The sequence below is a fragment of the Ursus arctos genome, unplaced genomic scaffold (assembly GCF_023065955.2).
Source record: "Ursus arctos isolate Adak ecotype North America unplaced genomic scaffold, UrsArc2.0 scaffold_2, whole genome shotgun sequence".
Taxonomy (NCBI): Eukaryota; Metazoa; Chordata; class Mammalia; order Carnivora; family Ursidae; genus Ursus; species Ursus arctos.
The window spans coordinates 64,178,521-64,206,155 of NW_026622874.1; the positions used below are offsets into that span (position 1 = coordinate 64,178,521).

The window sequence follows — 27,635 nt, forward strand, 5'->3', positions numbered from 1 at the left end:
TCAAGGGCAGGGCGCAAGCAGGAAGGTCACACCCTACCTGTCTCAGATAACGCCGGCAGCCTTGAAATCAACAAGAGTCCAATTGGAAGTGACGCTTTCACCGGAACAGCTTTTCCTCACGACCGGAAGGGGCTGTGCGTGAGGGCGTTGGGGGCGGAAGTGACGGGAAGGTGGTAGTGGGGTAGTTGGCGGGTGGTTGAGCAGAGCCGGTCGCCATGTCCGCGGGGAGCGCGACACATCCCGGGGCCGGCGGGTAAAGCTTCATGGGCGAGGGCATCGCAGCGCGCACGGGGCGGAGGAGAGGCGGAGGGGCCGCTGGGAGCTGCGTCCGGGCGGGGGGGGGGGGCGCTGGAGTGGGATGTGTACGCGCTGGAGGGCTGGGCTTTGGGGGAGAAAGATGGTGAGCAGGCCTTGGGGGCCCCGAAAAAGGCCAGCAGGGGTCGGGGGGAGGTGGAAAGCAGGGACTTTCGGAAGGACCAGCGAAGAGGAAGATGAAAACGAGGGCATGTGGGAAAGTGCAGTGTTTCGAGAAGGAGGACGGAGGGGAAAAGGGCTGGAAGAAGTGAGGAGATACTGCAGCAATTGTCTGTTTAGGGAGGGATGGTAATTTTAATCTTGATAGGAGACTCGAAGGTGTAAAGAGAACATGATAGCGGGGAAACGGGGTGCCAAAGCGTAGTAAGGGGAGAATAATAGAAATGAAAGCCTTGGGGCCTAATATTTTCCTTTTTCTTCCTGTAGGCGCCGCAGCAAATGGGACCAACCAGCTCCAGCCCCCCTTCTCTTCCTCCCACCGTCGGCTCCCGGTGGGGAGGTTACCAGCAGTGGGGGAAGTCCTGGGGGCTCCACGGCTGCTCCCTCTGGCGCCTTGGATGCTGCAGCCGCTGTGGCTGCCAAGATCAATGCCATGCTCATGGCCAAAGGGAAGCTGAAGCCACCTCCGAACGCTGCCGAGAAGGTATTTGAGGTTGGAGGGGCTCTGCTAACTGCAACTTCACTAGGGGTTATTTTGTAATTCTGTAATCGAACAGTTGTTTGTGTTAAGGAGAAAACGGTTACAGCAATTTAAAGGTCACTTAGTTTTGGAATTCATCACATGATATTTTGTCGTTTGTTTTTACGAGGCACTTTTGGTTGCTTTGATTACATTAATAGACCAAATAGTTCATTTTGTCTTTGTGCACTTAGTTCAGCCTAACTTCTGTCTATGTAATCATGTATAGCAACAATGTGATATGTTTTTCAGTACATGTGCATGTCCTCTGAAGTCAAAAGAAACGTTCAGGTAAATCAAGTGAGCTTTAAAATGTCTCTAGTCAGCTGTACTAAAAAGTAAATAAATACTTGCAACATCCTTTATGATTAGAATCTGTAGGGGCTCATGGGTGGCTCAGTTGTTAAGTGACTGCCTTCAGCTCAGGTCATGAGCCCACTCAGCGGGAAGCCTGCTTCCCCCTCTCCCACTGCCCCTGCTTTGTGTTCCCTCTCTCGCTGTGTCTTTCTCTGTCAAATAAATAAAATCTTAAAAAAAAAATTAGAATCTGTAGATTTTTAATGATGCCTATAGTATAATTGAATGTGAAATAAAATGAATAATTTATATGTTGATAGTTTTGCTGTTTCACACAAATTGAGGAAATTTAGTCATTTTATAGAATTTCTGGTGTAATTAAAATTTCACGACTAGGATGGATCTGACCTTTGAAGTCTTTAATTTGTCTTGCAATAGAAGACAAGAATCTTCCTACAGGATGATGAGTATAGTGGCTGTTTGTATTGCTAGAATGCATACTTTGCACTTAAAAAAAATCTTTGCAGCAATTTAATGGGATGGATTACAGTTTACAAAGGAGGAGAACTAGGCTCACGGATGTAAATTGTGTAAGATCTGTAACGGCAGGCACGATGTCTGGCTTGAGTCACTTCAGATGGTCAGGTGTTCAGCTTTTGTTTGAAAGCCTCTACAGCTGGAAAATTCAGTGTGTTCTAAGACGGCTCATTCCATTAGAATTCTCATTTGAAAAGAAGTTCTTTGATTTCAATTAAAAATTGCCTTCCAGTGAAGAGATGGGTTCTGTGTTTGAAAATGCAATTTGGGTGAGTGATGAATGTGGTGATTAGCATGTTTATGACAGTTATTTCCCAATGTCTACGTATATCAAAACCTCCAGTTGTTCGCCTTAAATATCTACAATTTTTATTTGTCACTTATATCTCAGTAAAGCTGGGGGGGAAAAGATGATACAATTTTTTGTTAGCCATCTAGTGTATGAGTATAACATCAGCAGAACGGCCATTATCTGTCTGGATGTTTAAATATTCAAGTTCTGCAGAATTGGTGGGAACTTTTAGTGAATTGGAAGTTCATTATTCATTGTATTTTTATTGATTGCAAGGATTGAAGCAATTGTCCATTTTAAGTTCTGCAAGGAATTATTAAAAGCACACTAAGGTGGGATGCTGCTTAAATCTTCAAATTCTTAACGCCGATGTTAATCATTTATTCATTTTTTTCCCTCTAAAAAGCAGTTGAGGGGTGCCTGGGTGGCTCAGTCGTTAAGTGTCTGCCTTCGGCTCAGGTCATGATCCCAGCGTTCTGGGATCGACCCCGCTTCAGGCTCCCTGCTCAGCAGGAAGTCTGCTTCTCCCTCTCCCACTCCCCTTACTTCTGTTCCCTCTCACTGCCTCTCTCTCTCTGTCAAATAAATAAAATCTTTAAAAAAAGAAAATAAAAAAATAAAAAGCAGTTGAGCACAGCAGGAGGCAGCATGGTGCCAGTAGTGGACTTAGAATCAGAAAATGTGGATTTGAAACCCAGGATCCTTAGTTACTGGTCATGGGGCTTAGATATGTTATGGGGCCTCAGTTTCCTCTTCTGATGGGGTTGGCGGCATGTACCTGTGTGGTCCACGAGAGTAGTCAGTAGCCATATGTAGCTATTTAAGTTAAATTAAAATTTAAAACTTAGTTCCTTGTCACAGCCTTTGGATATGAGGCTGTGGCTGTGTTGGACGGCCAGGTAGAGAACACCTGTGTCATCACGGGAGGTCCTGTGGGAGAGCACTGATAAGTACCTTTGATGGTGGCCAGTACTGAGCAGGGGCTGAACAGAGATGAGATATTGTTGAGTCTATGTAGTTTGTGTACACATGTTGAAAACTGTATCTAATGTGGGGCACCTGGGTGGCCCACTCCATTTTAAGCGTCTGACTCTTAATTTTGGCTCAGGCGTGATCTCACAGTCATGAGATCGAGCCCTGTGTTGGGCTCTGTGCTGGGTGTGGAATCTGCTTGAGATTCTCCCTCTCCTTCTCCCTCTCTCTAAGATAAATAAATCAGTCTCTTTAAAAAATGTATTTAGTGTATAAAGAAATACACTGTATTTTATCTTCTTTGAGCAGATTTGCCGAATCTTGGTCTAAGGCAACAAAGGGTTTGTGGAAGGCCATCTTAGGATGAAAATTTTTTCAGATAACTCATATCCGGAGTTGCCTATAGATTAAATTGAGAGAAACTAGATCAGGTTTTAGGATTTTGCTTGGCATTTCATTCATTCTTAGTTCTTCTTTGATAGAGAGTAATGGGTTGTCAGATAAGCTTTACGGGTTTTCCGGATCAGTGCAAGGATGGGACTGGTCGCAGGTGGTGTGCTGTGGCTGCAGTGTTGGCACAAGGGCAGCGTCCAGTCACACACATGAGGTGCGTGGACTCCGCGTCGTGCACTGGACTCTGCCCCGTATTCTGCTGCACGCACAGCTAGCGGGTTGAGCTGGAAAGCACCATAACTTGGTCCTTTAAGTTTCCTCGTGGAGATTGCAGCTCCTAGTCTGTAGGGTTTCTGGGATTATGTGGTCATAGAAGTGCAGACATGGGCAAGGTTCCAGAGAAATCTGATGATTGCCTTCAAGTAAATTGACAATACTTGATGTAGTGAGGTTTTGTTTGCTTGTTATTTCGTCTTTGAAGAATAACTCAAGAGTGTTTCCAACTGTGTTTGTAGGCAAGTAAAGGGAGCGGTAAGGTGGTGGTGGGACCTGGGGAGGGGCACTTGTAAATTGAATAGGAGAAACATACTATTTCATCTTGCAGACTGTCCAATGTACTCTCTCTTGTAGCTTCAGGCTGCTGGCAAAGGCCTAACTAGCAGTAAAAGCAAGGATGACCTGGTGGTGGCTGAGGTGGAGATCAACGACGTGCCTCTCACGTGCAGGAACCTGCTGACTCGGGGGCAGACTCAGGACGAGGTGGGCGGATGTCGGCCGTGGGGAAGGTGGCGGTGGGCGGTCAGCAAAACAAGACCTCTAACACAGACAGATACAAGTCAGATGTTTATGAGTGTCCAAAGTCAGGATTGGGTTGAATTAACTGCAGAGGAGCTTCTCAGTGAAGGTAAAGAAACAGATATGGGTGGGTTCCCCAGGTCAGCTGAGCAAGAAAAGACGGAATTGAGGTTTCAGGTGTAGGAGAGAACTCGTTCCTATCTATTGGTGTAGTGAATGAATGGGGAAAATCCATCTTCCTGCCTGCCATTGAAATCGATCAATTGCCACATCATCTTTTTAATAGAATGTTTCCCTTTTAGATCAGCCGACTTAGTGGGGCTGCAGTGTCAACTCGAGGGAGATTCATGACTGCTGAGGAGAAGGCCAAAGTGGGACCAGGGTGTGTATGCACATCCTTTGCTTTGGGGAAAGGTGGGGCACGTTAGTTTCATGTTTTCATTGTTAGGAAATGTGTGCAAAGACTTGGGTAGCTTTGTGTGTGTATATACACACGCTGTGTAGTGGAGTTGGGGACACCTCAGACACGTAAGGAGTGTTGGCAGCTGTGTTCCTTCCTATTGCTCTTTGGATTATTTATTTCGCAGGTAACATTTTATTGGAGAAAACAAATTATGGTAAAGTGTGAAATGAGATAATTGCTACATTTACTGTATGCACTTCCAAACTTTTGTATGGGAATATTTCCCCCAACAAAAGCGTCTGTATTTTGTTGTAACTCCCTTTTAAAAAAAAACCTCCTTTTATCAGACAACTCATTGCCTCTACGATGGCCATAGGCTGTAAGGTTTTCCGCCGTAAGGTTTTCCGCTGAAAGGTTTTGTCCCCTTGTCCTTGCATCCCTCCCATGACTCAGTTTTGAGGGCAGGTAGTCGGGCAGTGCAAAACTTTTCACACTGGCTTAAACTAAATATAATTAGGAGGCAAAACTTGGTCCCTACCTGAAACCAAGAATATATTTCAATTCTGTGTATGTACTGGTTGCTGTTTTGAACTTTTTTATCTTTAAATACTGTTATTTTTTACCAGTAGCTTTATATTAACTGTATGGTTTTTGATGACCTCCATTATTATCAAAATCAGAATTTAAGCCACTTTACATTTAGAATCTAGAGTCCCCTTGGTTGTGGGCCTCACAGACATGGGTCTACAGGCCACCGTCACTTTTGCCCCTTTAATTTGGATAGCCAGGAGCACAACTGCCCATAACCTGTTAGACAGCCAACAAAAAGGAATTTTATTCTCAGACTTCAGGTTATCTCAGTTGACTGGATGCCAGTATTCATGAGCCCCGAAGAACAGATTTGATCCCTGTGTGGACCAATTAACTTGAAGCAGCCAGAAAAGTTTGTTTATTCCCCAGCTGTAAAACCATATTTCTAGAAATTTGCAACACCATTTCCTTGTATGTAGTGCCTTTTACTTATTTGGAAACTGTAAACGTGATGGATTTGATTTGTGACCCATATGGTTCCTTTGGTCATGACCAGTTTGGGATCACCATTTTATGTTTCTCTTGTAGGGATCGTCCGTTATACCTCCACGTTCAGGGCCAGACGCGGGAATTAGTGGACAGTAAGTAATGGTTTGGCTCACATCCCACATTTTGTGGAGGACAAAGTACAGGGCTGTATGGAATAAGTCGGCAGAATGTTGCTGGTGGCTGTTGTAACTTGTGTATGAATTGCTTATGAGTGTGCTGGGGGCACGAGGCTGAGGACCACATATTTGGGTGTCCCGTAAAATGGATTAATACAGGGGTAGTTGCACATTGGCCTTGGTCTGTCATTGGGAACTAGTCAGTTCCTTCCTTCCTTTGGTATCCTATCTCACTCTGCTTTTCCATAGGAGCAGTAAACCGAATCAAAGAAATTATCACCAATGGGGTGGTCAAAGCTGCCACGGGGACGAGTCCAACTTTCAATGGTGCGACAGTCACAGTGTATCACCAGCCGGCTCCCATCGCGCAGTTGTCTCCAGCAGTGAGCCAGAAGCCTCCCTTCCAGTCCGGGGTATGTTTGGTGGAGAGATCGTCAACAGCTTTGTCATTTCTGTAAAAGTGGTATATGTCAAATAATGTGGAAAGTATGAGGAAAAATCCTGAAATCCAACCTGAGGCTTACTACAACCTGATGCTATCCTATTAATGGACCATTTCGGCTTCCAAGATGCAGTGAACATCTGAACACACATGTCTTTACTTTGACGTATTCTAGAAAGGGTGTCTATGGATCAGAGCATGTCCACGCCATACATTTGGAAGTCAGTGGTTTGTGTTTGTGTGTATAAATGTGACGGCAGCTGGAGGACTAAGAAGGCTGAGTCTGGTGAAGTAAGACTCTGCTGATACAACCCTCCTAGAGAATAGGGTGGGAGAGAGCAGCCCTCACTGGAGAACCCCCGGGCTGACTGTACCACCCAACATGCTTCTCTGGTCTCACCGGAGACTCTGCTGTGGGTGCCTGCTGCCCTAGGCAGTCCGGGGCTGGGGGTGCGCGTGGTAGTGAGTCTTCGCTTTTGTACCTGGTAAGTAGATTTTGCTGAATGGAGGAAGGTGTTCACGCTCTAGGTAGGCACGTGGCCTTTGTAGTGCTTGTTTAAATGAAGCTCCTTTATGAAATTTGTTTTTTATGGACTCAGCGGTGGAAGTTATAGGGGTCCTTATTCTGGCAGTGATTAAAAGTTTCTGGAGGATTAAAGTTTTCTGCAAAATGATTTTCAAGATTCGGATTTAATTAGTGTCGTGTGTTTAATCCGAGGTGTTCTGTTCTTCTGCAGATGCATTATGTTCAAGACAAATTATTTGTGGGTCTAGAGCATGCTGTGCCCACCTTTAATGTCAAGGAGAAAGTAGAAGGTCCAGGCTGCTCCTATTTACAGCACATTCAGATTGAAACGGGTGCCAAAGTCTTCCTAAGAGGCAAAGGTTCAGGTTGCATTGAGCCAGCCTCCGGCCGAGAAGCTTTTGAACCCATGTACATTTACATTAGGTACGTATGGATGGGTGGGCCGAAGACATTGGAATGCTTGTCAACTGCTTAGTACAGGCAGGAGTGATTCAAAAGGAGTAAGAAAATAGGTTTAATAAGTAGTAACATGAGGGATGTAGGTCAATACTAACGATAATCACTTTATAATTAGAACTGTTGAATTGGGAAGTGGAATTGTCTCTTTTCGTATTGAGGTTCTTGGGTTTTATACACATCTGTGACCCTAAAATGAGCTGTGATGAGCCTAAAGTCATCTTCATTTAAACCTGTGGTGATGGGGTGCCGGTGCCTCAGTTGTAAGCATCTGCCTTCGGCTTGGGTCATGATCCTGGGGTCCTGGGATCGAGCCCCACATCGGGCTCCCTGCTCAGTGGGGAGCCTGCCTCTCCCTCTCCCTCTGCCCCTCCCCTCTGGTGGTGCTTGCTCCCTCGCTGTCTGTCAGATAAATAAATAAAATCTTAAAAAACAAATAAATAAACCTATGGTGTTATTAACACATTTTGCAGTTACTTTAGTGACCCTTTTTTTTTAGAAGATTTTATTTATTTGAGATAGAGCGTGAGCACGCGAGCCAGGAGACAGAGGGAGAGGGAGAAGCGGACTCCCCGCTGAGCAGGGAGCCTGACTTGGAACTCCGTCCCAGGACCCCGGGATCATGACCTGAGCCAAAGGCAGACGCTCAACCAACCGGGCCATTCAGGCGCCGCTATTTTAGTGACTTTTAAATGTTTTTTAATATCTTTATCTCAAAGAGACCAATGAAGTATTTGTCTTAATGATACTTGGCATAGGTTAAAGGGCTGAGAAGACATTATTTTGTGATTTTTCAGAAACTTAGATTGGTGCTGTGTTGAATATATTAAATTTGTAAACAGCATACAAAGTGAGAGCAAAATTTTGTATCCTTTACTCTTCTCCTCTTTGAATTTTTGGTTTGTACTTCTCTGCAGTCACCCCAAACCGGAAGGCCTGGCTGCTGCCAAGAAGCTCTGTGAGAATCTCTTGCAAACAGTGAGTTCTGTTTGTGGCTCTTATTCAGCAGGGCTGTGTCTTAGCGATTTTCCCACCGGTATTGGTTTCCTGGGGCTGCCATCTCAAGTTCTCACAAACGAGGTGACTTAAAACAACAGAAATTTATTCTCTCACTGTTCTGGAAGCCAGCCAGCCAGTCAGAATCAGAGTGTGGGCAAGGTTGGTTCCTTCTGAACGAATCCTGTGAGGGAGAATGTTCCATGCCTCTCCCAGCTTGCTGGTCTTTGCATTCTTTCCCCATGTCAGCAGAGCTCCATGCTCTGCCCCCATTGTCTCCTGGCCTCCTCCTGTGTTTCCTTGTCTGTCTGTCTCTCGTAAGGGTAGCAGTCCTTGCATTTAGGGCCCACCGTGACCCAGCATGACTTTACGTTAACAACCTGTATCTGCGAAGACGTGGTTTCCAGATAAGGTCATGTTCTGAGGTTCTGGGTGGACTTGAATTTTGGCACTGTTCTGGCAACTCAGATTCTCCATAAGGAAGACAGACTTCCTTCTTCAGGGTCATAGCTGGCGTGCATTTCTTCTTCAGAGACTGTTCCAGTGTGGAATTTGAAATGTGTAGTGCATCAGTGTAAAATCTCAGTGCTGTCAGCTATTTAAATAGTGCTTTCAATCTTGGCCAAGCTGTTTACCGGTGGGCAGTCCAAGTTCTTTTTAGAAGTAAGTGCAGCTAGAGTAAGGGCAGAGCTGTAATAGTTTAAACCAGTTAGCAATGCCTTTGGGCTAATTGCTCGTTTGATTATCTGTTCTTTTTATTCTATAATCTAGTAGCCACAAGTTAATCCAGCAGGGCCAGTTGTAGAGCCCCTGAGGGCAATCAGATTTGGGGGTTGCATTTATTCGGCCTTGTGTTATTTGGTATTGAAGGGTGCCCTTCTGGGAAGCTGCGTTCTTTGCTTTTGTGAAGTAACCTGATTTACCATGCCTTGCGCCAGATAACTTCCCTGACCACCCTCTGTGTGTCTCTGTTGACACTGAAGTTACTGACTCGGTGGGGTGTTCACAGTGAAGAACTGGATGAGGGGACGTACCGGCCCTGTGTTGAGCCCCGAGCTCCTTGAGGACAAGTCCGTCAATAAAAGCATGAATGAATTGACAACCTAGGAATTTCCTAACTTTGTTTCTGGCTCTGAATGATTTTGTACCTCAGAATTGAGTCTCGTTGGGGGATTTAGGAAGTTCCCGATTCCCACATCCTGCTTCATAATTTATATGGTGCACCTTATCAAAATTAATTGATTAATTGATTTTTAAAAAAGATTTTATTTGTCAGAGAGAGAGCGAGCACATGCACAAATGGGGACCAGCAGGCAGAGGGAGAAGCAGACTCCCCGCCGAGCAGGGAGCCCGATGCAGGACTCCATCCCAGGACCCCGGGATCATGACCTGAGCCAAAGGCAGATGCTCAGCCGACTGAGCCACCCAGGCGTCCCTGATTAATCGATTTTTTTTAAATAATTTATTTTTAGAGAGTGGGGGAGGGACAGAGGGAGAGTCTCAAGCAGACTCCGAGCTGAGTGTGAGCCCGACGTGGGGCTCGATCCCATGACCCTGAGACCACAACCCAAGCTGAAACTAAGAGTTGGACACTCAACCAACTATGTCACCCAGGTGCCCCTTGATTGATTGATTGATTGGTGGGGTTTTTTTTAAGACTTAATTTTTAAGGAATCTCTACACCCAGTGTAGGACTCGAACTCAACCCCAAGCTGAAGAGTCGTATGCTCTACTGACTGAGCCAGCCAGGCGCCCCGTGTCTGATTACAATTTAGATGTAAACAAGTCCAAATTTATTTGAAATATCGGTGGGAATTTTTTTTTCTTTTTTACTCAGTGGAAATGTTTTTAATTCCTAGCTGCTTTGGTCCTAGAGTTGTATAATCGGACCCTTGCAAATACCCCGTGAATTGGGACTGTCCCATATGAATTTGTTTTCCCTTCTCTTCCAGGTTCATGCTGAATATTCTAGATTTGTGAATCAGATTAATACTGCTGTACCTTTACCAGGTGTGTATGTCTTAAAGTGTTAAGGAAAAGAAATATTTTGTTAGTGATATTTATGTATAAAATAGGATAGTTAAGGCTAGACGTGCCAGGGCGCTGATAGTGTCCCCTCCAACTTACGGTAATTTGGAAAGCCGTTTGTACCTCAGTATTTTTCTTCCCTAGAGATTAAGTTAATATTCAGCTAAAATGTCTCGTTTTGCTGCAGCTGATTAAACACTTTTTTTCTTCCCCCTCAGGCTATACACAACCCTCTGCTATAAGTAGTGTCCCTCCTCAGCCACCATATTATCCATCCAATGGCTATCAGTCTGGTTACCCTGTTGTTCCCCCTCCTCAGCAGCCAGTTCAGCCTCCCTACGGAGTACCAAGCATGGTGCCACCAGCTGTGTCACTGGCACCGGGAGTCTTGCCAGCATTACCTACTGGAGTCCCACCTGTGCCAACACAATACCCGATAACGCAAGTGCAGCCTCCAGCTGGCACTGCACAGGTAGGACGCGGGGTGTGAACCCGGAGAAGTGGCCGGGGACAGGTGCACAGGTGGTGGTGTCTTTCCGAAAGAAAGAGTGTGTCGTTACTGTGTAACGTGAGGTCCTCTTCTCCTGCGTCGTCATCCCGAGCTGCCCCAGGGCTTCGGAGCGGCGTGTACACGTGTGTATCCGTCCCGAAGGCTCTAGTTCGTGTCACGAGTCTTTCCACCACAGAGTGGTTTAGAAGAGGAGTCAGGAAGCCTGCTCTGGAATGCCAGGTGGCAGATAGCTTAGGCTTCGCGGGCCACGCAGGCTCTGCCACACCCGCTGCCCTCCATTGCTGGGACAGAAGCAGCCGGGGACAATACGAATGACCACGCACGGCTGGTCCCAAAACACTGGATTTCCCGAAGTGGATCACGAGCCACAGTTGTGGTTTGCCGCGCTGTGGGCTGTCACTTGCCTGCACCTCCCTCGAGGAGGAGGGGACCGGCCTACGTGCCTTTCCATGATTAGAACTGAGTTACTAATCTTCAAAAGAAATACACCATATGCAGGGGTTCTGGGCCGAGAGAGACATGAACTTTACAACTTAAGGATTATAAATGTTCTCAAACTACATAAGAAGCTAGAGTTTTAGGACAGGGCAGGTAGCCAGCCCATCCACGTGGATGATGTACTCCCTTCTCTGAGGCAGGGCAGAAGTGAGTGAGCGCACGGAGATGGATTGATGGTAGGCCCTTCTCTGTGGGCCTCTCAGAGTGCACCCGGGCCACCTGCTGACCGGTGGGCTGTGAGCACTGAAGGGGGCTTGCAGTGTGAGACAGCAGAAGACTTCCCTAACTTCTGGTTGTGACCCCTGGTCCCCTTGCGTTCTGTGTTTGGCAGGGCCATAGGTCTCCAGCTTTGAGCCACATTGCCTTGTGACCAGAAAGCAGTAGGACAGGCTAGCCCTTTAGGGTTGGGCTTTAGACATAGGCTGCCAGGGTTCCTCATGCTTTCCTGTGATTGAGATGTGCAATCCTGGGATGTGACTTAGCCTATCCAGGCTTTGGTTTCCTTCTAGAAAATGGGCATGATGATACTGTCTCAGAGGTTGCAAGGATTAAGGGAGATGACCCAAGCATTCAACAGGTATTAGCCGTTTTGTTTTTTGAGAAGTGCTTGTTTTCTCTGAGACATCCTGGATCAGTCCTCATTCCTTTTTGGAACAATCTCTTACAATATTTGGACAGATTCCCTCTTTCTGTAACAACTTATCCCTAGAAGTGGCAGATGAACTTGCCTTTGCCACAAGCATTAGCAGCCTTTATAGTCAGAAAGAGCTAATCACATATATTAGAGGGGTCTAAATGGAGAATGTTCTTGCTGGATAACTTCTGAACTAAGTAAGTGGCTGGAATTTTTCTTTGTTGGTCCTAACAGCTCCAGTGCAAAAGCACATTTTTCCTGAGAGTTCAAAGCACTGGAGAGATTGTCAGTTTTGCATTTCCCTACCACAAAGGTGGGAAGGCTAGGCTTTCCTGTCCCCAAATGATCCAGGAGGGAAGCTAAGGACAAGAGATACAGGATTTCTAGGACACACATGGATTTATTAAAGTCTGTTGTGATACTGTTTTCTTTATTAAGTGGCTGGACATTCTCACACCTTTTCCCCCCCGGTTTGTTTTGGTCCCAGAGTCCGATGAGTGGGCCTTTTATTCCTGCTGCTCCTGTCAAAACTGCCTTGCCTGCCGGCCCCCAACCCCAGCCCCCACCCCCGCCCCAGCCCCCACTCCCAACTCAACCCCAGGCACAGAAGAGGCGATTCACAGAGGAGCTGCCTGATGAACGAGAATCCGGACTCCTTGGATACCAGGTTAAATAAAATACCCTACTTTCCTCACCTTACCTCACTGTATTCGCCCTAAAGAAAGATCAGTTCACGTCTGTATTAACCGTCCTCCCAATACTAGATTTCTGTTTTCTGGAACCCATTTAGATTAGGTTTTTTCCCTTGGGGGGTTAGTTTAAAGCAAGAGTGACTCCCTTTGGGTGGGTTGGTCTTTGGGATCAGTATAAGAAAATACAAAGCTCCACGTGGAGAGAGGTCGGGAGGTCTATGACTGTCACCTAGAAGGAGTTCTGTAGAATTCCGCACCTCCTCTTATCCATACGGCACTCCCGAGAGCCTCAGATAATTCTCATTTCTGCTCTACCTACCAACATATGGTTTGTACTTAAACCTTGGCTCTCAATTTACTGTTCTTTCCGTGCATAAAAGAGAGCAGGTACTTTCTCCAGTCCCCACCACCTGCAACAAAAAGTGGGCAGAAATGTAGTGATTCTGTGCACACATGTTACATAAGTATTCGTTCAAGAAGAGAGTTTTTAAAAATATTACTTAAATGTGAAGTTTTAAATAAATGGGTAGTTTTGGTGCCATTTTGTTTTATCAGGAGAAGCACCTTTACTTTTTGCCAGAGCCCTTGACCTGTTCTTTGAAACAAACTAAAGTTTATAAAAGGGTAGTTGAAAGCAGATACACGTAGCATGACCCAGTCCTGCAGAGAAAGATCCCGTCTCCTTCAGCTGTGGTTATGCTCCAGATCCCAGAGGGCTGTGGAGGGAGCTTACGGCAGCTGACCAGAAAGACGAGGCACTTGACAGTTACGTTAAGGAGCGAAGTCAATGCAGCAGTTGTAGATTTGCTAATGCCGCTGTATTTTTCTGCTCATAGCATGGACCCATTCATATGACTAATTTAGGTACAGGCTTCTCCAGTCAGAATGAGATTGAAGGTGCAGGATCGAAGCCGGCAAGTTCCTCAGGCAAAGAGCGAGAGAGGGACAGGTGAGTTCGTTGGAGCGTCATCACGCGAATGACTCCCATGTCAGTGCTTTGCACCGTTAGTGTGGGTAACGGTCATTGCCGTGAGCTTCCATGTTCTCACGCTGTCATGAAGGGGCGTCTGGGGGGCTCAGTCAGTTGAGCGTCGGACTCTTGATCTCAGCCCAGGTCTTGATCTCGGGGTCGTGAGTTCACTCCCTGAGTTGGGCTGCATGCTGGGTGTGGAGCCTACTTAAAAAATAATAATAATGGATCAGTCAAAGTGTAATGAAATCCTTTGGCTTATATAAACTCCTTTTTTTTTTTTCTTTTTTAATAACTGCTGCACTGCTGGAGTACGCTGCCCCTCTCCCAGTGTCGCGGCCGTCACCCCAGGCTTTGGGTCATTCCGTTCTTGCTTCACTGTCCCGGTCTTGGGCATTTTCCTAACTGTAGGCAGTGACCGAAGTCTTACACAAGCCGTGTTTGCTACTAAGAATCCTAGAATACTGGGGCTCCTGGGGGGCTCAGTTGGCTGAGCGTCTGCCTTCGGCTCAGGTCATGATCCTGGGGTCCTGGGATCGAGCCCCGCATCGGGCTCCCTGCTCAGTGGGAGTCTGCTTCTCCCTCCTCCTCTCCCTCTGTCCCTCTCCCCCTGCTGGTGCTCTCTCTCTCTGTCTCAAATAAGTAAAATGTTAAAAAAAAAAAAAAAAAAAAAAAAAAGAGTCCTAGAATATTATGGACTGAGGTACTTGAATGGGGGTCCAGCTGCCATCCAGTGCTTGAGAACCCCCCCTGTCCTGTGTGGTTTGTTGAGCCTTCCTGGGGCGGGCCTGGCTTCCCACAGCAGTGCCGCTGCTTTTGTTCGGGCTAGCAACTTGTTATCTTACAACTGGCTTATTAGCTCACAGGGTGAGGTCAGGTGGAAAGGGTGGAGGTGAACGGTTCGACTACCCAGGGAGAAGGTGCGATTGATCGAATCTGTCTGAAAGGCTGTCATGGTTTTTCTTCTAACAGGCAGTTGATGCCTCCACCAGCCTTCCCAGTGACTGGAATGAAAGCAGAGTCTGATGAAAGGAATGGGTCTGGGGCCGGAGCAGGGGGCCACGGTGAGTGAGGTGTAGCTGGGGACACGAGGGCAGCTAAGACTGGTCCTAAGTTACTAGTTTTCTGACCTGATGTTCATTCAGGTGGCACTTGTTCAGGTGTTTAATCCAACTTAAAATCCACAGGCTAAGGAGGATACTTTTTTTTTTTTTAAATAAGACCAGTATATAGTTACATAAGCTTTTCTTTTCAATCAAAGTTTGTCTAGAAAAGTTAGTCAACTTACATTTTATACATAGCATCATTAAAACCCTAGGAAATACTAATGATTGGTAGGTCATTTCAAAATTTTGTTGCCTTTGTTGTCAATACCTGGAGGTAATCTGATAGAGACTTAAGGGTTGATATTTCGGGGCGCCCAGCTGGCTCAGTTGGTGGAACATGCGACTCTTGGTCTCGGGGTTGTGAGTTCAAGCCCCATGTTGGGTGTAGAGCCCACTTTTAAAAAAGATTGATTTTTCTTTGTATTGGGAGGTGAGCTACATCTCTCCTCATAGGTCTTTTGGTTGTGAATGGTCAGCCTGTGGCTGTTAAAAAAATGTTGCCTCCTAGTATTCCAGAATTTAGAGGAATATGGGATCACTTGTGTTCTTTGTCTGTAGTCCTAATAAAAATGAGCAGAAGAAAATACATTTTTTTCTTTTCTTAACTTCTTTTCTTTTAACTCTTTAAAAGGTGAAATATCAGCATCCAGAGACTTATTTGCTAACTTTCCTTTTTTTTCTTTTTTTTTTTTTTTTTTTTTTTTTTTTGTGTTTCTTTTTTCTTTCTCTGTTTTCTTACATGGTTCTGGTGGATTCACATTTGCTGATGCTGGTGCTGTTTTTCGTGTGATCTTCAACGTTTTTGGGTGACCATTGACCCTGTGACCTCAAAATGGTGTCCAACTAACCACTTACAATTAACATCTTTTTTTTATTAACGAATTTATGGTATTTTTTTTTTTTTTTGTCTTGGTGGGGGATGGGGTTGGGTTGTTTTTCTCTATTCTAGAGTATCCAGTCAAGAAGATGAAAACTGCAGAGAAGGGATTCGGGTTGGTGGCTTATGCTGCAGATTCATCTGATGAAGAGGAGGAGCATGGGGGTCATAAAAATGCAAGTAGTTTTCCACAGGGCTGGAGTTTGGGGTATCAGTACCCTTCGTCCCAACCACGAGCTAAACAACAGATGCCGTTCTGGATGGCCCCATAGGAAACAGTGGAACAGAGCTTTGACCCTCGGTGACTCTCTTTAGCAATAATGCATGCATTTGATTTCGTAAGACTCTGGGGCCTGTACTGGGAACCACCATGGACCTTTGCAGAAGTTAGAGATGCAGTGTCCCCTTTCTTAAAGGGGTTTCATTCTTTTTTAAACATCCTTGTTTCTGCAGTGACATAGTATCTGTTAAAATTAGAATCACAGATGTGTCTCAGCAGCTTTTTAACAGTTGGTGAAATGTGCTTGTTACGCAGAGCGTCCCAGCAGGGTCATTCCAGCACGCATTTAACCTGTCCAGCCTTTCCACGTGAACGGCCCCTATTCTGACAAAAAGAAAGTTATTCGTATTTTACTACTGTTTGGTCAGTTTTGCTGACAACTGGTTACAAACAAAGCCTTACTATTTATTAGTGGGGAGATGATTTTAAGACCATCCTTCCCTTTCAGCACCATTTAATCTAAGAACAGTTCATCCCTATTTCATTTTTGCATTCTTTTGTTTTGGAAAATGCAGTTTTACTCATTTAAAGCTGTTGGAAGTAGCTGGATCCTGAGTAGGAAAATGAAGGGTTTCTTTTTGTTCCCCTTCGTTATGTCTTTTTATTGGGATGATCCAAAGCTGGCACCTGCAGGCACTCTTGTCCCAGAAAAAGCCATTGCAGTTTTATTGCCCTTCTAATAAGCTCCATGTCTTCAGCTGGGTCCGAGAAAACTGCTTGATCAAAAGCTGGTCAGAACTCGTCACAGAAATGAAACACAGTGGTCTGTCTCTCTCAGAACTGGTTGCAGCTAAGAGAGATTTGACTGCTCACAATAGGATGGATGGTGGACTTAGTGACTGAAATTGCAACTTGTCCTTTTTCTTGGCATTACAGGTTTTGCCAAAAGAACTTTTTTGTATCAAATATTGATGTGTGAAAGAAGGAGCTAGTCTGCTGAACCAGGAGTAGTTTGAGATACTGAACTGTCATTTTTGCACATTTGAATACTTTGCAGGCTGGCTTTGTATAAACATATTCTCTGGTTTCCTATATGTTGTAAATATTTAGACCATAATTTCATTATAAATAAATGTATGAATATTCTGTTTGTGGTTTCTCTTCTCTCTCTTCCACAACCCATCCATACGCTAAAATTTACAAACTTCTGCTGATAAGCATCAGGATATTATAACCCACCAGAAAAATAAATACGTGGGTCCAGAAGTTTGCATATAGTCCCAAGAGTGTATGACGTTCCAGAGTAAACCCTTCACAAAGTCCAGATGAAAACCTGGAGGATAATTCTGGTGGACTCCCTCCATTCTCGCATATTAGCCCTCCACTGAACTCGGTTAGTGAGGGAGTAAAATACATTTTTAAAGGAAATACACATAATTCACAAATTAGTCTTGGGAAAGCATTCCTACGAAGGCTGGGTAGAAACAGCCATTTCCCGGAGCCAAGTTCCCCCTGGAGCCTGCGTGCAGCCCCCGAAGAGCGGTGACGGGGCCCTGGTTACGCAGTGTTGAGTTAAAGCCCGTGTGGAAGCGCCTGAGCTCCGGCCGCGGTCGCGCGTTCATTTCACGACAAAGCAAGAAGCCTGCTCCTGGAAGCGCATTGAAGCGCATTGCCTGCGTGGGGTCCGCGCACCTCGGCCCCTCAGAGCCCCGGCACTGCAGCTGCGTCTGCGCTGTTTCGGGGAGGATTTGGTGGGTTCCCATTCGGCCCCAATTCGGCTTTTGTCACGAACGGCCCCCACCAAGGTCGCCCCGCTTCCCCTCGCGCGTGCGCACACCGGCGACCCCGGCTCTCCGGTGGGGGCGGGGCTCCCGGGGCGGGGCCATGCACGTCACGCGGCCCCGCCCCCCCGCGGTGGCGCCATCTTCCCCGGCCACGGGAGGGGTCACAGGTCAGCGCCGGGACCTCGCGTGGGTCGGGCGGGTGGGCGAGCGGGGGTCGGCGCGGCGCGCGGGCGGGGGCGGGAACGCGCGGAGGGCCTGGGGGCCTGAGCGGCCGCCTCCTGGCTTCTGTGCCGGCGCGCTGGTCTGAGGAGGAAGCCTAAGTTGTTCGGCCGCTTTTGTTTTTCTTCTGGAAACTGCAGTACTTGGGAACGCTGTGTGGTGTCACCCGCCGGACCGCCCGGGGGGGTGAGGAGGCGCCGGGCCGGTGGGGGGGGCGGGGGGCAGCGCGGGGGGCGCCGGTTGCGGCCAGGGCGCAGCGCGTCCTCCTTGCTTTCCAGGTGCGCGTCCCGAGGGACCATGGAGCCGGGGCCGCGCCCCGCGGGCAGCGGCTGCGGCAGCCCCGCCGGCCTCTCCCGGGAGTACAAGCTGGTGATGCTGGGCGCCGGCGGCGTGGGGAAGAGCGGTAGGTGCCCGTGCTCCCACTTCCCGCACCGAGCCAGATGGGAGGCTGACAGTTGTTCTTTTGCGGATTTTAACTTTCGTTTCTCGTTTCGAAGCCATGACCATGCAGTTCATCAGCCACCGATTTCCAGAAGATCACGACCCCACCATCGGTAAGTCACGTTACCACTTCAGTCTCCAAATAAACTGTGTAGACCTGTCGTGGTGTCAGTTGTTGAAACCGTGTTCAACTACTCCGGAGCGTTTCTTGGTGTCCTTACAAGATTTTTTACAGGAATTTTACAGCACTTGGTGAACAGATATTTCTTTTTTCCTCGCTTAACTCGGTAGGGCGGTAAGCTGTCTTCGGCGTCTGTCTTTGTCAACGTTCACGGAACACTTTGTCCGTTAGGTTTTCGTGGTTCCCAGGCTGTGTCGCCAGGTGAAAGGAAAAGTGTCCCGGCCTCGAAGCCGTTCGCTGTCACTTCTCTAAGGGTCTCTGGCTCTGTAACTATGAGTCAGCTGGTTTGAACTTCCACAAAAGGAAGCAGAGAAACGAGTCCAGCCGGCCTGCTGCGCCCTGACCACTCAGACCTGCAGCCCGCGCTCTTCCCCTGGAAGCTCTTCCTACACTTCCTTGTTCCTCGAGCTTATCACGTAGTGAGGTCTTCTCTCACGTCTTCTCCAACAGTCAGCGCTCTGTGGCCGGCAAAACGCTGGGGGAGTAAAAACATTTTGTTTTGCCTTTTGAAAAAATTGCTATTCCCTGCTGAGACAATTAAGAACATTACCGTCGGGTGGGGGAATGGGATAGGCCGGTGATGGGTAGTAAGGAGGGCACGTATTGCATGGTGCACTGGGTGTTATACACAACTAATGAATCATCGAGCCTTACATCGAAAACCGGGGATGTACTGTATGGTGACTAACATAATATAATAAAAAATCATTATAAAAAATATATATATATATATTAAAAAAAAAAAAAAAAAGAACATTACCGTCATTCCTGAACTATAAGGTAGCAGATTTGATTCCAGGGGGTTATGTCCCAGGATGAAAAAAAATGGAGGGGAGTGGGGGTGCCATACTACTAGTATTTTCAGAGTGGGACATTGTGTCAGGATCCTGGGTCTCTAGGAGGGATTTCCGTTGGGTCAGGCCTCTGCTGCTCCGTTTTCCACAAAGCCAGCGAGCTGTGTCAAGCCAGGTTTGGATGTAGTCATTTTACACAGCACATGCTTCTGTGGCTTGAGGAAAATAGAAACCCTGTTTGTTTTTTTAAACATACAGCATTGCTCTGGGATTCCAACTATGTTGGGAATTTTAGAAATAAACTCAGTTTAGGACTTAATTTACTTAGAGCTCCACAAATATTTTTCCCTTTCTTTAAAGTAAAAGTCATACGTGTTCTCTGAAAGAGCTAATTTCTTTAATCAGTTGATTTCCCCCCCCCCCCCCAGTCAGCTGCTCTCCTGAAAGTATCACCTGATTCAACAGTAAATACCTAGTTATCTTGAGTTCCCATTATGTGCCAAGCACTGTAGTAGGCCCTGGAAGTTCAGTGGTGAACAAAAAGATGCAGCAGTTGCTCTCATGGAGTTTATAATTTAGGGCCTTTTCTTTAGGGGGCTTTGTTGCAGACTTTGGCTGCTAAGTCTAAGAAGAAAAACTCTGTAGCCAGTACACGTGCAAGTGTGTGTATATGGTACATACATACGCATAACTAAAGCACCAGGAAATTGTGTTTATGTCAGTACAGGTGGTATGCGCTTGTATTTTTTTTTTTTTTGGTAGATTTTTGCTTATTTATGTCAATATTGGTCCCAACGCATTAAATTCATTTACAACTCACTAATCCTAATGGATCATGACCTGTAGTTTGAGAAACATTGGTTTAGTGAGCTCTTTATCTTTAAGGAAGAGTCATGAGCAGGGGTTCAAGAAAAAATATTGAGGGACGCCTGAGTGGCTCAGTTGGTTGAGCATCTGCCTTTGGCTCAGTCATGATCCCAGGGTCCTGGGATTGAGCCCCGAGTCAGGCTCTCTGTTTAGCCGGGAGCTTGCTTCTCCCTCTCCTGCTGCTGCTCCCCTTACTTGTACTCTCTCTCTCTGTCAAATAAATGAATAGAATCTTAAAAAAAAAAAAAAGAAAAAGAAAAGAAAAAATATTGAAATACACTGGGGTATAAGCAGCAGTTGTTTAAATGATGGAAATATCGAGTGGTTTTTTTTCTTTTTTAAAATTTCCTTGTATTTTCCAAGTTTACTATAATAATACACATAAATTTGTTTTCATAAAGAAGAAATTATGACAATCTGGGTTATTTAGAAAAAGTGAACGATGGTTTTTCTTTTTTGTATAGTATTAAAATGAGGAGGGACCATAGTATTTGGTTAAGTATGTAAGGTTGTTTGGGTTTTTTTAAGATTTTTACTTATTTATTTGACAGAGAGAGAAAGAGTGCACAAGCAGGAGGAGCAGCAAAGGGAGAGGGAGAAGCAGGCTTCCCGCCAAGCAGGGAGCCCAATGCAGGACTTAATCACTGGGGTCCTGGGATCATGACCTGAGCTGAAGGCAGATGCTTAACCGACTGAGCCAGCCAGGTGCCCCTATATAAGGCTTTGGAGTCAAAGAGCCCTTGGTTTTAATTCTGCTGTATAATGAACTTTGTAATATGGGAAAAACATTTTATGTTTCAGAATTGAATTTTCTTTTATCTGTAGAATGGAGATAATACTACTATGGATTATGGATTAGGATATTTGTCGCTATTGGAATATTGCCACTGTTGAATGAATTAAGGTATACAGATTACTTAGTATAATGCCTGGCATCTAATAACTGTTTAACAAATGGTAAAGTTACTTTTCGAGCCTAATTTTTGAAGGAGAGAGAGAATCTTAAGCAGGTTCCACGCCCAGCTCGGAGCCCACTGTGGGGCTCAGTTTCACAATCCTGAGCTCGTGACCTGAGCCGAAAACGAGAGTCGGACACTTAACTGACTGAGCCACCCAGGTGCCCCAGAGCCTGATATTTCTTAAAAAGACAATCAGAATCCTTTTTTAGCTTAGAATTGTAGATGAAGTATTATAAATTTAAACAACAAATAAATTTATGTCATCACTTAGGTGAAAAACACACAACACCTCAGTAGAAGACCCAAATTATGTATCTAAATGGATTGAGCATACTTCCTGAGAAAATCTGGGTGTTTAAAGAACTGTGTGTAATCTACTTTAAGATGAATTTTAAAATAAGGTTGCAGGATGCCCAGCTCTCCCAGTTGGTAGAGCATTCGACTCTTGATCTCAGGGTCCTGAGCTGGAGCCCCCTTTGGGCATAGAGATTACTCAAGAAAAAAATTGAGGTTGCATATTCGTGTGTTTATGGGTTTATAGTACACATTTCTTCCTTCCTGTAGAAGACGCTTATAAAATCCGGATCCGTATTGATGATGAGCCTGCCAACCTGGACATTTTGGATACGGCTGGACAGGTATTAAGTCTCAGAACGCCATGTGTAAAGGTGTTTTCACTCTAGTAGAGGGGAGGGGGAAGGCTTACGCAGAGAAGATCACCAGTTCATCTCTCTTAATTTTTCATGCCCTCTGACTCAGGATAGCAGGTAATTGATATATGTCTCTTCTTCGATCTGAAATCGTAGCTAACGTGTGTGCAGCTCTAGGTGTCATCAGTCCGTTAATGATCCTGTTTCCCTGCAGGCAGAGTTTACAGCCATGCGGGATCAGTATATGAGGGCAGGAGAAGGGTTTATCATCTGTTACTCCATCACTGATCGTCGAAGTTTCCATGAAGTTCGGGAATTTAAGCAGCTTATTTACAGAGTTCGACGCACTGATGATACACCTGTGGTTCTGGTGGGAAACAAATCTGACCTAAAGCAGCTAAGACAGGTGAGGAGGGAGCAGAAATGCAGTCTGTAGTCTCAGATTGGTCCTTGTTGGTTCGCTGTATATAGGTTCCTTTGCTTTAAAATAAAAATTTTAAATTGACTTCTCTCTAACCTTAGAAATTTCTCTAAATCTATTGGTTTGCAATTAACTTGGATAAAATCTGGATTTTAGAAATCAGTTGACAGGATAAAATCCACAGGATGGTAATCAGATGACAGAATACATATTATGTGAAGGATCATGGAATGTTCAGTTCCTAAAACCTTAGAAAATAATCAGTCGATCTGTTTATGTTGCAGCAGTACAAATGTAGCTTAGACTTCAAGATGTACTTCCTGATGGTGAGGATCATGAAGGGGACCTGGAAGGGGAGAGTAAGAGAAATTGTAGAGGATTGTAGAGTAAGCCAGACTCTTAATACTGGCAACAATGTTTAGAATCTGGCTGTTTGGTATAGAGTTGGAGGAATAGAGAACAGGCACGTCGGGACCGCTGGTGGAAGCAGCGAAGTAGGGACAGACTTTTCGGAAGTAGTTTGGCAGTAGATAGATTCACAGTGCTTCTCACTTAATGCCTGATTGAAAAACCCATCCAGAATTTATATATAAAACGTTCATTGCCAGACTGCTTATGGTAGCAAAAAGCTAGAAAAAGTCAAAATGTTCAGACCTAGGAGAAATTATGGTCTACCCCTAATTGGACATACCGATTTTTGATTTCTTTTAGATTTTAAGAAAATTAAAATTACATGTTTGGTGTCTGTAACTATTTCCTGTTCCAAAAAGTTATCTTTAAAATGGATTAGAAATAGAATCACTTCATTGGCATCTGGGTGGCTCAGTCGTTAAGCATCTGCCTTCAGCTCAGGTCATGATCTCAGGGTCCTGGGATCGAGCCCCATATCGGGCTCTCTGCTCTGCGGGCAGCCTGCTTCTCCCTCTCCCACTCCTCCTGTTTGTGCGCTCTCTCTCTTTCTGTCAAATAAACAAATAAAATCTTTAAAAAAAAAAGAAAGAAAGGAAAGGAAGAAAAAAGAAAAATAGAATTACTTCATAGGCAGGGAAGAAGGAATCAGGGTTGAGCCTCCCAACTGAACTCCACTTGGATGCCTCCAGAGTAGAGCTGTCTTTCTGTTCAGATAGCCTCTTCACTTTTCACTTTTTGGGGCAGTTGTGATTGTTTTCTGTGGTTACCACTATACATCTTCTCATGTTTACGTTTCTAAAGGTCACCAAGGAAGAAGGATTGGCTTTGTCACGAGAATTCAGCTGTCCCTTTTTTGAGACGTCCGCTGCATACCGCTACTACATTGATGATGTGTTCCATGCCCTTGTACGGGAGATACGTAGGAAAGAAAAGGAGGCAGTGCTGGCAATGGAGAAAAAATCTAAACCCAAATCCAGTGTATGGAAGCGACTGAAATCACCATTCCGGAAGAAGAAGGACTCTGTAACTTGAAGGGAAGATGTTCAGTGTTCGCCTGTGAACCCCAGGGTTTACTCAGAGCAACCCAGTGGCCTGCACGAGTGAGCATGGTGCTTGCTCTTTCTCCTGTCATGACCGTTCTTCTAAATGTAACTGATGAAGGGGGTATGCCTAGTGGGAGTTTTCAGTGACGTGGTGTTTAGAATACTGTCTTTTAGCTAATTCTGATTTATTAACCCAGTGGAGCACTGTCTACTTGTAAATTATCACATTAGAATTTGATCTACCAATGTTTTGGGTTCTGTTCCTGATATTAGTTAATTAGTGTCGATTTTTTCTACCCTGGGGGAGTCTTTATACCATGTGCGTTTGACAAAGCCCACATGAGGAGTTTTCTGCTGTTCACTACTTCGTGTCCTTTTCAGCTTGGGTTCCCTGAGACCTTCCCAGGGAAGGGCCTCACTTTCTTCTGTTCACAGGTGCTTCCTGGACACACAGTGAAAACCACAGAAAACCAGGTTCAGGGCGTCGCTGTGGAACTGCCTCCTGTTGCAGATCAGGGACTGATGAGGTCAGGGAAGCCAGGCCATGGAGGGGGCGGGTGGGACTCCGCTAGGGAGAGGTAGCGTCAGGACCGTGTTCCCAGTGCAAGCCTGGCTTTCCTAAGAAGTGCACATTTGACTCAAATGCACTGAGCTAGGTGAGGACAAGCAGAAGCGAGTAAAATGTATGAGGGTTTTTACTATGAGGTTATTTTGTTCTTCCTTTCAGGATTTAGCCTTTTGTTAGCTTCCAAGGCATATGCTTTAGGAGCCATTACTGGATTACTGAGCTCTTGTTCTGACCCTTGGTTGGGACAGCCATGGCCTTGTGCAGGTTTATTTTTTTTCCCCAGAGATGCGCACACCAGTACGTTTACACTAAGTGCTTCCCAGTGCTTCCCTGTGCTCTCTAGCAGAGCTAGGCCTGGCAGAACGTTTTCTAGGTCCTTCATCGGACTGACTGCATTGTCTGTGTGCAAGAGACCTCGAGAGTTAGAGTCAATGCTGTATGTGCCTCGTCAACACAGACAGTCACTAGGTTCCATGCTCAGAGAAGCCCAGGGCGTCTCCGTGCTAACGAGCCCGGCGTGAAGCTTTTTAGAATTCCTGTGTGTTGAGTTTCTCATCGAAGATTTCGTTACAGGGACCCTGATGGGCTGACTGCACAGGGCTGTCTGAGCCTTGACAAAACTTAGTCTAAGAAAATACCACCTTGATATTTGTGCATAGCTGAGAAACTAGTGTCCTGGGAAGGAACAGCTTTAAGTATGGGTGGGGAGTTCTCTTTCAGAATCAGGATTATTTTGCTATCTGGACTTTGTATGGAGATGAGGTGCAGAAGTGCTAAGAATAATGTGGCACAGATTGAACACTAAATGTCACGGACAGAGTTTGTGACCATCTTAACCCTGAAGAACATGACTACAGCACCTCCTAAAAAGCGCACACCTCGGCTTAACTGCTTTCCCTCTTACTGACAGGCGGAAGGACAGGTGGTTGTGTTTTTTCCTCATACTCAATGTGATGTCCTAGGTTTAAAGAAAGGTGGTGGTTGCAACTTTTTTAGCTAGGTCGTGGTCCCTTTTGAAACCAAATCATGTTTTATGGTACTCAAGCCATCCAGTAGTGAAAGACCCAGAATTCGAATCTATGCAGGACAGAAATCTGATAGGAACCATAGCACTTTAGAGAAGCATGAAGGTAGAGAAGAAATGCAGTGCAATTCTATTTTAACAGTATTTCACCACATTTAAATTCGCTTCGAGCCTTTTACATTTAATGCCTTAGCTTCTCATTACTAATGACCTAGGGAATTGTAATTAGCGTCAAGCAAGGACTTGACAGCTGTCTAATCATTCAGGACATTCAAGGCAGCAGAGAACATTGCCAGAAAGAAAGATCTATAAGACAGGAGGGAATTTATATTGTATACAAGAAAAATCACAAATTTGTGTTTTTAAGACTGTCACTGTTCTATATGTGGTCATGGATTAATTAGCCCATTAGTATTGAGAATTCCATTCATGGTGCTAAATATCTCATTGAGGGGGTATAATGTGTATGGGTAGCAGCTCTCTTCCTAGTGATCATAAGTGTATGTAATTCATAAGCTCTGAAGAGTTTATCCAATTTGAGGGCACTAAAATCAATTACTGCCTGGAACTTTGAAGAGAGAAACATTCAGGGACACGTTTGAAAGCACTGAGACTGTTGATGCCTGTGCCCGATTAAGTCAAAAAATGTAGAAGCTCGTGTCTAGAATGAGCTGTTAGAATTCAGGAGGGGTATGTTTAACTTTACCCTTTTTTAGCAAGAATTGGTCTACTGTGATGTTTGGGGGGGGGAGAAGGAAGAGCAGTCGTTCACTTATGCGTGTGTATTGAAGACAGTTTATATGACACAATACAGACTTTTACACAACTTGTTGGGCTTCTCCTTTACTTACCTGTGTGTGGGTGGAAATGCTTGGAATCATTGCCAAGGTCATTTTAAGAAAATTTAATACCATGAGATTTTATGTTCTGGAAAATACTGATTGAAAAATGTGAGTGCCCACCCTGTGCAGAACACCTGTGTCGAGTGCAAGGGAGCGTGCCGTGGAACACCCCTTCATTCAGAGAGAGGACCTCGCTCTGGGGCAGGTGGACAGGCTGCAGGGAGGGGAGGCACTGCGGTCCAGCTGCTGAAGAGTCTCCTTGTGACAGTGAGTGGGGTCCCACCGCTAAGTGACTCTGGACTCTGGTTCCCCGCTGCGGGCACTGTCCCCTGTCCTGGCTCCGGCAGCCGGGACGCTTGGGAATGCTTGGTGTTTGGCCATGCCAGGGAGGACTTGGGGGTGGTGCAAAGTGAACTGCCACCCCTGGGGGGGGCAGGTGCCTGAGCATCCCTACCGAGACCCTAACGTATGTAGAGGCGGAGTGCTGGGGAGACAGGAAAAACGCATTGAGAGGAGAGCATATTTGCCACCCGATCAAGGGTTCAAGCTGTTTCAAGTGTAGAAACTAAATGTGAGACCGTGAGGAGTCATGGCTTTTGTCTCTACTGCTCGGAATGGGCACCGGCGCTTGTGGGGAGGCCTTCGTTTGGACATTGAAGTAATGTGTGTGTGAGTCGTCGTTACTAGTGTTGAGCAGGTCAGTGACGGTCAGCGGGGTCCACTGTTGAAACGGGTGGTGGAGGAGCGTCTAACCGTCTAACCTAACCGAGCGTCTGGGAGGCGAGGCGCCGGGATTCCATCGGAGTGTTCATGGGCCTCTGTGCACTAAGCACCGTGGGAGACTGGGATTCGAAGGCACAGGAGTGTCCCTGCTTTGAACTTTGACAGAATTGGCACGTAGAGCTGGAGACGGATCGTGCAGTCGGAGGTGACCCGCTTCCTACTGGGGATGTTACAGGAATTCAGAGGAGGAAGGGCCCTGTCAGGCTGGGTCCAGCGGGGGACTGAGAGCTAACAGGAGAGCAGGCGAGTTGAGGAGAGGCCGAACGTGACCCACATGCAGTGAGCAAGAAGATCAAAGCAGGTGATTTCTGAGGTTTCTCCTCACTCGTACTGTTTATTGCTTATTTTCTTAAAAAGTCTATATAAATTGAGGAAGCTCCTGACAAGTAGTTGGTAGTGTTGCTCCTTTTCCGAACTGACTGAGAAGGATGACACATTCCGTCTTACTTTTTAGGAGTCTGTGTAACTTGGACAAGCACTTGGCTTTAAGAGATGGTTCAGTACTGAAAACGCATTTGCAGTCATCCTGGATTTGCTCAGCTTGAAATTAAAGATTGTGATCGGGCTGACGGGGGGCGGGGGGGCAGTCCGATGAGCGTCCAGCTCTTGATTTCGGCTCAGGTCATGATGTCAGGGTCATGAGATCGAGCCTCCTGTTGCTCAGTGGCTCCACGCTCAGTGGGGAGTGTCCTTGGGGTTCTCCCTCTCCTCTGCCCCTCCCCCTGCTGCTCAAGCACACGGGTGTGCACTCCCTCCAGCGCAGGCCTGGAGAGAGAGAGTCAAGGCTATCCTGGGGTAGGTGGGATGCTTCGG

At 46.0% G+C, this 27,635-nt stretch overlaps 2 protein-coding genes and 1 non-coding gene across 5 annotated transcripts; all 3 read left to right on the forward strand.

Annotated features, from left to right (window-relative positions):
- Window positions 1–127: 127 nt before the first annotated feature.
- On the forward strand, window positions 128–16,981 carry KHDC4 (KH domain containing 4, pre-mRNA splicing factor). 2 transcript variants are annotated; one of them, XM_026485174.4, is made up of 14 exons: window positions 128–253; window positions 742–958; window positions 4,116–4,244; window positions 4,583–4,662; window positions 5,803–5,855; window positions 6,129–6,292; window positions 7,059–7,270; window positions 8,221–8,281; window positions 10,252–10,309; window positions 10,546–10,799; window positions 12,458–12,637; window positions 13,499–13,611; window positions 14,605–14,696; window positions 15,688–16,981. In XM_026485174.4, exons 1-14 carry the CDS (start codon window positions 216–218, stop codon window positions 15,885–15,887), a joined length of 1,851 nt encoding a protein of 616 aa, XP_026340959.1. In that variant the 5' UTR covers window positions 128–215; the 3' UTR covers window positions 15,888–16,981. The 2 variants fall into 2 exon arrangements, with proteins under 2 accessions (XP_026340959.1, XP_048081258.1); XM_048225301.2 differs by having other exon boundaries at window positions 158–253; window positions 13,527–13,611; window positions 14,605–16,981.
- LOC113245442 (small Cajal body-specific RNA 4) lies at window positions 6,581–6,707 on the forward strand. The gene has a single exon (XR_003312700.1). It is a non-coding gene; the product is annotated as a small Cajal body-specific RNA 4 (non-coding RNA).
- Window positions 16,982–17,731: 750 nt separating the features above from the next.
- Window positions 17,732–26,023, forward strand: RIT1 (Ras like without CAAX 1). Of its 2 annotated transcripts, none has more exons than XM_026485181.4 (6): window positions 17,732–17,786; window positions 18,117–18,241; window positions 18,336–18,392; window positions 21,645–21,718; window positions 21,945–22,136; window positions 23,364–26,023. In XM_026485181.4, the coding sequence occupies exons 2-6, from the start codon at window positions 18,136–18,138 to the stop codon at window positions 23,592–23,594; spliced, it is 660 nt and encodes a 219-aa protein (XP_026340966.1). In that variant the 5' UTR covers window positions 17,732–17,786; window positions 18,117–18,135; the 3' UTR covers window positions 23,595–26,023. The 2 variants fall into 2 exon arrangements, with proteins under 2 accessions (XP_026340966.1, XP_057170976.1); XM_057314993.1 differs by lacking the exon at window positions 17,732–17,786 and adding an exon at window positions 17,859–18,024.
- The last annotated feature ends 1,612 nt before the right edge of the window (window positions 26,024–27,635 follow it).

Excerpts from the sequence above, each read along its gene's own strand:
- RIT1 (XM_026485181.4), top strand. The coding sequence starts at position 18,136 with ATGGAGCCGGGGCCGCGCCCCGCGGGCAGCGGCTGCGGCAGCCCCGCC. Across the intron at positions 18,242-18,335 it reads CGGCGGCGTGGGGAAGAGCG|CCATGACCATGCAGTTCATC; the intron begins GTAGGTGCCCGT and ends CTCGTTTCGAAG. Across the intron at positions 22,137-23,363 it reads ACCTAAAGCAGCTAAGACAG|GTCACCAAGGAAGAAGGATT; the intron begins GTGAGGAGGGAG and ends ACGTTTCTAAAG.
- KHDC4 (XM_026485174.4), top strand. The coding sequence starts at position 216 with ATGTCCGCGGGGAGCGCGACACATCCCGGGGCCGGCGG. Across the intron at positions 254-741 it reads ACACATCCCGGGGCCGGCGG|GCGCCGCAGCAAATGGGACC; the intron begins GTAAAGCTTCAT and ends TTCTTCCTGTAG. Across the intron at positions 4,245-4,582 it reads GGGGGCAGACTCAGGACGAG|ATCAGCCGACTTAGTGGGGC; the intron begins GTGGGCGGATGT and ends TTTCCCTTTTAG.